The sequence below is a fragment of the Heptranchias perlo genome, unplaced genomic scaffold (assembly GCF_035084215.1).
Source record: "Heptranchias perlo isolate sHepPer1 unplaced genomic scaffold, sHepPer1.hap1 HAP1_SCAFFOLD_62, whole genome shotgun sequence".
Taxonomy (NCBI): Eukaryota; Metazoa; Chordata; class Chondrichthyes; order Hexanchiformes; family Hexanchidae; genus Heptranchias; species Heptranchias perlo.
In genome coordinates this window covers 2,568,120-2,578,997 of record NW_027139644.1, presented here as the reverse complement: position 1 = coordinate 2,578,997, position 10,878 = coordinate 2,568,120, and the positions used below count along the sequence as shown (strand labels likewise).

General features: G+C 47.0%; 1 protein-coding gene across 1 annotated transcript in view; it reads right to left on the bottom strand.

Moving 5' to 3' along the window:
* Positions 1-1,400: 1,400 nt before the first annotated feature.
* Positions 1,401-10,878, bottom strand: part of LOC137317437 (uncharacterized) — a 57,285-nt gene continuing 47,807 nt past the window's right edge. Inside the window, 7 exon segments of the mRNA XM_067980784.1 lie at positions 1,401-2,635; positions 2,807-2,974; positions 3,202-3,372; positions 3,537-3,707; positions 3,827-3,913; positions 4,355-6,092; positions 9,570-10,143. Coding sequence (XP_067836885.1) covers positions 2,548-2,635; positions 2,807-2,974; positions 3,202-3,372; positions 3,537-3,707; positions 3,827-3,913; positions 4,355-6,092; positions 9,570-10,143 — 2,997 coding nt within the window. The 3' untranslated portion in view covers positions 1,401-2,547.

Here is a 10,878-nt window from a genome sequence, read left to right as displayed (position 1 = left end):
AATCGTAGTTGTTGTGGTGGTGGTCTGAATATAAAGGTTGCCACTTTGGGTTCACTCCGGTATGACTGGTTGCACTGTGGGATCAATGGGTACAATCTTCATTCACTGTAGGGTCGCTGTGGGATCGCTGGGGAGGCTCTGCGCGGTACTTGCCGCCATTTTGTCCAAGATGGCCGCACTACTAGCCGCCATTTTGTCCAAGATGGCCCAAGTACTTGCTGCCATTTTGCCAAAGGTGGCTGCGGTACGTGCTACCATTCTGGCCGTGTGTAAATATGCACGCATATATATCATATAAATATAAATATGATACATTTCTAAAAAGACAAGTTATTGTTGTGGTCCTGTTCTAAATATAAAGACTGCCAGGTTGGGAATCACCCTGGGGTGACTGAGTGCACTCTGGGAGCACTCTGAAGTGACTGGATGCAAACTGGGAATCCTGGGTGCAAACTGGGACCACTCTGAGCTGACTGGATTCACTCTGGGATACTGCGTGTAATCCGGGATCACTCTGGGGTGACTGGGTGCATGCTGGGATCCCTCGGTGCACTCTGGAATCACTCTGTGGTGACGAGGTGCACTCTGGGGTCACTGAGGGATCACTGTCGACACTTTGCATGGTAATTTCCGCCGTTTTGTCCAAGATGGCAGCGTAGTTGTCGCCATTTTATCCAAGATGGGTGCAGCACTGGCCGCCATTTTGTCCAAGATGGACACCGGACTTGTGCTCATTTTGTCGAACATGGCCGCAATAGTTATCGCCATTATGTTCAAGATGACCGCCGTACTTGCAGCTTTTTTTCCAAGATGGCCGCCGTTATTACCGCCAATTTGATCAGGAAGGCCGCTGGACAAACCCGCGTTTTGTCCAAGATGGCTGCCGTACTTGCAGTCATGCGGGCCGTGTGCAAATACACATCTATATGTTATCAATACAAATTGTTGTTGTTGTAGTTGTTGCGGTGGTGGTCTAAATATAAAGACTGCCACTCTGGGATCCCTCTCGGGTGCCCATTGCCTCCCCGAGAGGGGACCGCCCGAGGAATCCTCCAGAGGGGGCCGACGGAGGCCTCCCCCAGAGGGGACCGACCATGGCCTCCTCCAGAGGCTGCGCCCAAACAGGGTCCACGTGAGTTTGGTCTGTTTATTGCCTTGGGTTTAATTTCCTCTCTGGGCCCTGGTTTTGGGGCCTCGGTTTAACATGTTCCTGTTCGATTGTGACCGATGTCTAGAAGTGAATAATGCCAAATATTGCTCCCTGAACTGGCTGACATGACCGAGTTCAGATTGAATGAGTTCACCTCATCGACCATTAATTCGGATCCCCACAAGCTACTGAGTGACTGTATCAAAAGTTTCTTGCCAAATCTTCAAAGAAGAAGAAGTCAGACAGCAAATCATGCACAAGAATGGTTTATTGAATTGGAATTCATAATTATCTTTATTTAAACATTGAATATAACAATAATAATTACATATAAACAGTTGTATACAGGGTCACCAAGCAATTTAAACACATAATTAATATGCAGATACTGAAAACAACGAATAACCGATTGTAAAAGCAGCTGAGAGTATCACCGTCATTCAGCATTAGCTGGAACACTGATTATCACATTATAGTTTAGATCAGTGTCTGACACGACTGCAGATTGGTAAGATTAATTTCGGATTAACCATTCAGATATCTGACAACGCAATCCCATGAGATCGCCAGTCCACGGAGTAAATTAGAGAATAAATTCATCTTGGGCGTTAGAGCAAAACAGGCGAAAGCGAATAAGCAGCTCGTTTTCCACTCTGACTGATTTTATTTTCGATTGAATGTTGCTTTCACCGAAGAGATGTTAAACCAGGGCCTACTCTGTCTGTTTCAGAGGACGGAACAGATCCAGCAGCAATAACACAAGAAAAGATAGGGAGTCCCTGGTGTTCCGATGAACATTGATCCAACAGTGACCCAGTGTCCAACTGCAGCCCAGACTGAGCCCCACCCTGGGCCCTTCCTGTCTGTACATTGACCCAGTGTCCCACTGCAGCCCAGACTGAGCCCCACCCTGGGCCCTTCCTGTCTGTACATTGACCCAGTGTCCCACTGCAGCCCAGACTGAGCCCCACCCTGGGCCCTTCCTGTCTGTACATTGACTCAGTTTCCCACTGCAGCCCAGACTGAGCCCCACCCTGGGCCCTTCCTCTCTGCACATTGACCCAGTGCCCCATTGGGGACCATCCAGCCCCGGATATCCTGCAGAATCATCACTGGGGGACCGGGTGACTGAGTCTCGTGACCCTGTCGCTGGGCCTCTGACGTCACAATGGGAGATGACGCTCGCTCAGCTCGAGCTGGAAACCGTTAAAGGGCCGTTAGGATTGAAACCTGGAGCGCGGCCGGTTAAAGGGGAGGGACAGAGAATCGGCCAAAAATGTTCATATCATGAGACCAGGAATGGTTATCAATTGAAATGTTCATATAATGAGACCAGGAATGGTAATAAATTGAAATGTTCATATAATGAGAACAGGAATTGTTATAAATTGAAATGTTCACACTCCCACGATCAGTCTTTGTCTTGTGCCCTGCAGTGACTTCATTTGATTCTTTCCATTCTGACTGAACCGATTCCTCCAAAGCCTGAAATGGATTAAAGATTAAACAGAAAGTAAAATATTTAACAACAGTGTAAATAACAGGGAGACTGTGGTTAATATTTCAATAATAATTACAAACAAATATTACCCATAAAACGGACTGAATCCCATTGATATTTTATTTATTACATTAAACATTAACACAAACACTCACCCGATCCACTCCAGACTCCTGCAGGTCTGTATGAGGGAGCGGAGAGCGGGCGCAGATCGGTCTGTGAAGGAGTTTGATCCCAGGTTCAGATCCGTCAGTGACCGATTTGCACTGAGAGCGGACACTAGATCATCGGTGCAAGAATCTGTGAGACCGACATTATACAGACTGGGGATCGGAGGGAGAGAAATAACAAGAATCAGAGTAAATTCCCAGTGTTTATTAATAACACGATTACTGATACTAATAATAATGTACAGTATTTATTAATAACGCTATTACTGATACTGATAATAATGTACTTTATTAGTAACACTATTGCTGATACTAATAATAATCTACTGTGTTAGACATCCAGTTATTATATACACAAACTCACACAGTCTGGTACTTACCGCAGTTCCTGTATTTTACAGTCCGGGTTCCTCAGAGCCGCAGACAGTAGTTTCACTCCTGAATCTCCCAGTTTATTATTACCCAGGTGCAGAACCGTCAGTGACAGGTTTGTACTCAGAGCGGAGACGAGATCCTCCGTACAAGAAGCTGTGAGATCGTTATCCCACAACCTGGAGATCAGAGAGAGAGGAGAGAGACAGAGACGAGCAGGGATAACAGGAATCAGAGAACATTCCCAGTATTTATTTGTATTATTATTACTTATACTGACATTAATGCACCGTTTTCAGCATCCAGTTATTATAAACACAATCTCGCACAGTTTTATACTCACTCCAGTTCCTGTATTTTACAGTTCGGATTCCTCAGAGCCGGTGACAGCAGTTTCACTCCTGAATCTCCCAGTTTATTATTACCCAGGTTCAGACCCGTCAGTGACCGGTTTGCACTGAGAGCGGAGGAGAGATCCTTGGTACATGAATTTGTGAGATCGTTATCCCATAACCTGGAGATCAGAGTGAATTCCCAGTATTTATTTGTATTATTATTATTTATGCTGACACTAATGTACAGTGTTCGACATCCAGTTATTATAAATACAATCTGACACAGTTTGGTACTTACCGCAGTTCCTGTATTTTACAGTCCGGGTTCCTCAGAGCCGCAGACAACGGTTTCACTCCTGAATCTCCCAGTTTATTTCTCCCCAGTCTGAACACAAACAGACAAAGAGTGAGTAACAAACTGAACCACATTCCCGATCTGGCAATATGTCTCTGATATTACAGGAAACACTGAAAAATCTTCAGGAAATTAATTCCCAGATTTCCCTGTCTCTGTAATGAATCTCACTCCAGCCAGGGAATGGATAGAGTGAGATTCAAGGACTGAATCAGGGACTGTCAGTAAATGTTTTTTTCAAATAAACTGCTGTTTGTGTGAATCCTTTTAATGTACTTCAGTCCGGTCTCATTCCCTGCTGATCAGAATTACCCTCCTGGAGGTCAATGACTGGTCCCGTCATGTTTGGGGAAAATTGTCTGCTTTTCTCTGTTTTATCTGAACTGTTTGCTTCCCTTCATTAGGGAGCAAGAACAAAATCTGTAAATGTTCTAAAATTGGGCTAACAGTTAGAGACAAATAAACAGTTACCTCAACACCTGGCATTTGTACAGTGCGGGTCCCAGCCGCTGGAGTCCTTCACAATGAATGGAGCAGTCCTCCAGATTGAGTTCTTTTATTGTATCACAGAGTCCAATGACATGAGACAGCACTGCACAGTCAATCGGGGTCAGTCGCAATCCACTAAATGTAAGTCTTTCCACAGATCCCACTGAGACCAGAGCCAGTGTTTCATCCTGAGACTCAAACAGGTAGTGGAATGTGTTCAGGAGGTCCCGTTTCGCAGTTTTACTATATGTCTTTCCAATCTGTCCTTCAACCTCCTTCTTCACCCATTCAATCACTCGGCAGATTGTTTGATGAAGAAATGGACCCAGAAACTCCACCAGGGGCTGAGCTGACTGTGAGGAGGAGAGACCAACAACAAAACGGAGAAATATCTCAAATCGCCCATCTTCCTTGCTGTGGGCTTCACGGAGGAGTTTCCGGATGTCCCCTGGATCTGGAGTCAGGAATTGTGCGAGTGCGGCTACAAACTCTTGGATGGTGAGGTGCGGGAATGTGTAAACCACACTCTGGGCAGAATCATCTCTCTCCAAAAGTTCCATCATGAACCCAGACAGGAACTGGGAAGGTTGCAGATTGTACTTGATCAAATCTCCATTTCTAAACACAATCTTCTTCTCGGAGACTCCAGTGAAGGCCATCTCACCGATCTTCAGTAACACATCACGGGGGGATTTAATCTCTCGGCCATCGTTTTTCAGAATGTTGTAAATATAGCAGGAATATAGTTGGGTGATGGTCTTGGGAACTCGCTGCTGTTTCCTGTCTCTTTGTGTGAAGAAGGGACCCAGTAACAGACCGAGGATACAGCAGTGGAAAGGGTTGAAACACATGGTGTACAGGATCTCGTTCTCCTCCACATGTTTGAAAACAGCTGCTGCCACCGCCTGATCTTCAAAAAATTTGTTGAAATATTCCTTCCGTTCCTCACCAACAAATCCCATGATTTCAGCCCAGATATTGATCTCAGCCTTTTCCAATAAATGTAATGCAGTGGGGCGGCTGGTCACTAGCACTGAACATCCTGGGAGCAGCTTGTGCTGTATTAAACTGTACACAATGTCAGACACTTCACACCAGTCTTCAGGATCTGTGCACATGTACTGAGGTTCTGTATTTCTCCGATTGTCAGCAAAATCGATACTGTCCTTGAATTCATCTAAACCATCAAATATAAACAGTAATCCCTCTGGGTGCTTCCAGAGATCTCTCAGAATATCCCCAAAGTAAGGATACAGATCCAATATCAGATTCCTCAGGTTTATTTTACAGTTAATTGCGTTCAAATCGCGGAATTTAAAACTGAAAACAAATTGAAAGTGTGGGTATATTTTCCCAGTGGCCCAGTCATAAACAATCTTTTGAACCATTGTTGTTTTTCCAATCCCCGCGACTCCGCTCACTGCTGCTGAACTCCCAGATTTGGATTTTCTCTGGGAAAAACTGCTCTGGAACAATTGGTCAGTTCGGATTTTTTCCAATTCTCTCCGGCGATGTTTCTCTCTCCACTCTTCATGGTCTCGGCCTTTTGCCAGCAGTTCATGTTCTGCAAGTGTCCGATCTCGAACAGTTGAAATGACTGTTAGCTCAGTGTATAAATTGACCAACTGGAAAATCTTAACCTTCTCGTTTATTATGATCGTGTTCACTCTCAATGTTTCAGTTTGGACCCGGAGTGTTTCCTTGTGTTTCTGTTGAACATCTTCAATGAGAACAGACAGAAAGTGGTTCTCAATGTTAGTTATATTAATATGAAAACAAATTCTCAATATCTCTTTAATATTCAGTTTCACAGCTTCAATCGAGGTGCGAGCAGGAAATTTAACTCAGTTACTGAAAACCTCGTTTGAAAGTGAACAAGGGCTGAGAGAAGTTTCAAATCGTCACTTGATTGTAATATTTAGTGAACATGGAGATTTCTTTGAAGGTGTTATTTCCCTCTGATGGTTCATACCATCAGCCCTGACATGCACTATAGACGTCTCGTTTCAAATCCACGCATTATCCTCGTTATGTGACAGTAGAAGTTCTCGTGAATCAATCTATGAAATTGTCAGTGGTGCTGACCTTCTGCGGAAATGGGAAATAGGGTATTGGGTATCAATGGGAGAGGGACAGACGTGAATGGACAGACTCCCACTGTTATTGTATCTGACCTCTGGCAAGTTATCTGGGATATTGTGGGCATTGGGAGAGGGACAGTCTGTGAATGGACAGAAGTTCCACTGTTTAACCTATGTGTTAGGGCAGCTTTTAGAAACTGGACTCGGGTTGGCCATCTGGAATATTTTCTGAACTTCTATCGTCACCTGAGCACAAGTAATGATTACAGCAATTCTGAAGGTACAGAGGGGAATCAGAAAGATGATTTCAGGTATTCGAGTTTGGGTTGAGGTTAGGGTGAGGAGGTTTGATGTATTTCGTTTGGACAAGGGACTTCGGTATTGGAAAGTTTCAATCGAATTCCCAACATTAGTGCAGGAAACAGGCTCACAATCACCAAAATAATTAATAACGGAGAAAATTGAAAGTCAGAAATAAGAATGGAAATTAGAGTAATTTTCTCACCCAATGTGGTGGGGTTCGGGGGACCCAGGAACCAAGGAAAGACACTAAAAGGGCAGTGTAAGTGGGGTCAAGACATAATTGAACGTGTTTCTGTGGATACACTGAGAGGAGTGGTAGGTGGGGTCATCTCTCGAACAGGGACAGGCTTATTTGCGCAAAATGGCCTTTTCCTGTCCCTCATCATTCTCCTGTTATATTGTGTTTCAGAAATTGTCAACAATTTTTCACCATTTTACATCTAGATTGAATGTGTTCTTAAAACAGTCCTGTCATATCACCGATTAGAATTAGGATTAGAACTGCTGCCCACATCACTCAGAGTAATGTTAGAGCAGAAAACACTCACAGTTCATATCAACTGTTCTCCCAATAATGATACGCCGTTGTTTCATTTTGGTCTGAATTTCCTCTAATGCAGGTTTGGGAAATTAAAATATATTTCCATCAGTCATTCCATTGGCTCCACAGAGACCCTGAGTTAAAGGACTATTCTCTGAGTAGAATAAGTTCTCTCTTCCACTGCCACCAGTCATTCCCTTGGGTCTAAAATGACCCTGATTTAAAGGACTGTTCTTTTCGTGGAATAAGTTCTCTCTTTCACTGCCATCAGTCATTATATTGGGTCTAAAAAGACCCTGAGTTAAAGGGCTATTCTTGAATTGAATAAGTTCTCTCTTTCACTGCCATCAGTCATTATATTGGATCTAAAAAGACCCTGAGTTAAAGGGCTATTCTTGAATTGAATAAATTCTCTCTTTCACTGCCATCAGTCATTCCATTGGGTCTAAAAAGGACTGTTCTTTGAGTGGAATAAGTTCTCTCTTCCACTGCCATTAGGAAGCCAGTCCGTAACTCCAAATTACACTGAACATTGTCTTTCCCTCACATTAATCAACGGCACTGCTTTTTACTTGTGAGCACAGAACATCTGGGCAGCACTTAGCAGGTGTGTTTGGAGGCAGGAAGTGTCGGGATCCTACCAGTTGTGTATGGGAATTCACAGTGTATCAGCATCCTGCCAGTTGTGTATGGGGGTTCACAGCGTATCGGGATCCTGCCAGGTGTGTATGGGGGCTCACAGTGTATCAGGTTTCTGTCAGGTGCATATGGGGATTCAGAATACATCAAGAACCGGCCAGATCTGTACGGGGATTCACAATCTATCAGGTTCCTGCCAAGTGTGCATGGGAATTCACAGTTTATCAGGATCCTTCCACGTGTATATGGGAATTCACAGTGCATCAGGATCCTGCCAGGTGTTTAAGGGGATTCACAGCTAATCAGGAGCCTGCCAGGTGTGTATTAGGATTCAGAGTGAATCAGGATCCTGCCAGGTGTGTATTGGGATTCACAGTGTATCAGGATCCTGCCAGATGTGTAGGAGTATTCACAGTGTACGAGCATCCTGCCAGATGTGTATGTGGATTCACAGTGTATCAGGATCCTGCCAGTTGTGTATGAGGATTCACAGTGTATCAGGATCCTGCCATATGTCTATGGGGATTGACAGTGCATCAGGATTCTCCAATTTGTGTTTGGGGATTCACAATGTACCAGGCTCCTGCCAGGTGTTTATGGGGATTCACAGTGTATCGGGATCCTGCCAGGTATGCATATGGATTCACAGTGTATCGGAATCCTTCCAGGTGTGTATGCGGATTCACAATGTATCAGGATCCTGCCATGTGTGCATGGGAATTCACAGTGATCGGTGAGCAGTGTTTTGGATTCACTTAAGTTTACGGAGGATGAAAGGAGCAAAGCCGGCTCGGAGAGTATTGGAAAAATCGAGTCTGCAGGTGATCAAAGCACGGAGGAGGGTTTCAGCAGCAGATGAGCTCAAGAAGGGATGGAGATGGACGATGTTACTGAGTCCACATGATGCACTGCAGCAACTCGAAACGGCTTCTTCGACAGCTTCTTCCAATCCTGGAACCTTCACCACCAAGAAGGACAAGAGCAGCAGGCACATGGGAACAACACCACCTGGACGTTCCCATCCAAGTCACACACCATCCCGAATTGGAAATATATCGAGGTTCCTTCATCGTCGCTGGGTCAAAATCCTGGAACTCCCTTACAGCACTGTGGGTGAACCTTCACCACACGGACTGCAGCGGTTTAAGAAGGCAGCTCACCACCACCTTCTCAAGGGCAATTAGGAATGGGCAATAAATGCCGGACTCGCCAGCGACGCCCACATCCCATGAACGAATAAAAAAAAATGTGGAAGTAGGCGGTCCTTGCGGTGGAGAGAATATCAGATCGGAAGCTCAGCTTGATGACACAGCCCGACTCCGCCGTACGGACCGACACCGCTGCACGCCCCGACAGATCGACATACCGCCCCCGACCGACCGACACCGCCCCACGCCCCGACCGACTGAAACACCACCCCCACCGACCGACAGCGCCCCACACCGGTAATACAACCTTTAGCTGATATGGAGAAGAACGGACAGTATTAATACACTACCTCACACAGATACGGTGTGATATTGACAATAATCATCCGCAGTTCCGGCCACGATGGTATGAATCCTCCCAAACACTCCCCCGCTCCATTACCCTCACTCTCGGTACTGCCCACTCCCTGCTCTGCAGCACCCACCTGCCACTTTCTCCGCCACCCTGGACTGCAGCCTCCGCTTCATCAAAGGGGAAATCGGCATTGCAGCCTGTAGTCGCCGGTCAGCGGCCTGGGCACGCTCTTCCGCAACCTGGAGTCGGCGCACCGCGGCCTGGGACCGCTCTTTCGCGGCCTCTGCTCGCTTTTCCGCGGCCTGGAGTCGCCGATCCGCCGCGGCATGGGTTCTCTCTTCCGCGGCCTGGGGTCGGCGCTCCGCTGCCTGGGCCCGCTCTTCCGCGGCCTGGGCCCGCTCCGCCACGGCCTGCAGTCGCCGCTCCGCGGCCTGGGCCCGCTCTTCCGCGGCCTCTGCTCGCTCTTCTGCGGCCTCTGCTCGCTCTTCCGCGGCATGGGCCGGCTGTTCCGCGGCCTGGAGTCGATGCTCCGCGGCCTGGGCCCGCTCTTCCGAGGCCTGGGCTCGCTCTTCCGCTGCCTGGGCCCGCTCTTCCGCCGCCTGGGCCCGCTCTTCCTCGGCCTGGGCCCGTTCTTCCGCGGCCTGGGCCCGCTCTTCCACCGCCATCACAACTCCCCGACCACTTGCCTCTCCGCCTCCCACTCCCTGAACAGGGGTTTAAATAACAGGAGCCACGTGACCCCCTCCGTGCAGGCAGTGAATCAGTGGGGCGGGACCGGGCTCCTGATTGTTGGACAGAGATGTCAATCAGATTGAACCTAATAGCTGGGACCGAAACTGAAACCTCCTGCAGCCTGACGAAAAAGCATCCCAGCTTTCGTACTGAAGACTTGTGCTCCAGAATTGGCTGCGTCTCTAGCCAAGCTGTTTCAGTACAGCTACAACACTGGCATCTACCCAACAATGTGGAAAATTGCCCAGTTATGTCCTGTCCACAAATAGCAGGACAAATCCAATCTGGCCAATTATCGCCCCATCAGTCCACTCTCAATCATCAGCAAAGTGATGGAAGGTATCGTCGACAGTCCCATCAAGCGGCAGTTACTCACCAATAAACTGCTCACCGATGCTCAGTTTGGGTTCCGCCAGAACCACTCGGCTCCAGACCTCATTACAGCCTTGGTCCAAAAATGGACAAAAGAGCTGAATTCCAGAGGTGAGGTGAGAGTGACTGCCCATGATATCAAGGCAGCATTTGACCAAGTGTGGCACCATGGAGCCCTCGTAAAATTGAAGTCAATGGGAATTAGGGGGAAAACTCTCCAGTGGCTGGAGTCATACCTAGCACAAAGGAAAATGGTATTGGTTGTTGGAGGCCAATCATCTCAGCCCCAGGGCATTGCTGCAGGAGTTCCTCAGGGCAGTGTCCTAGGCCCAACC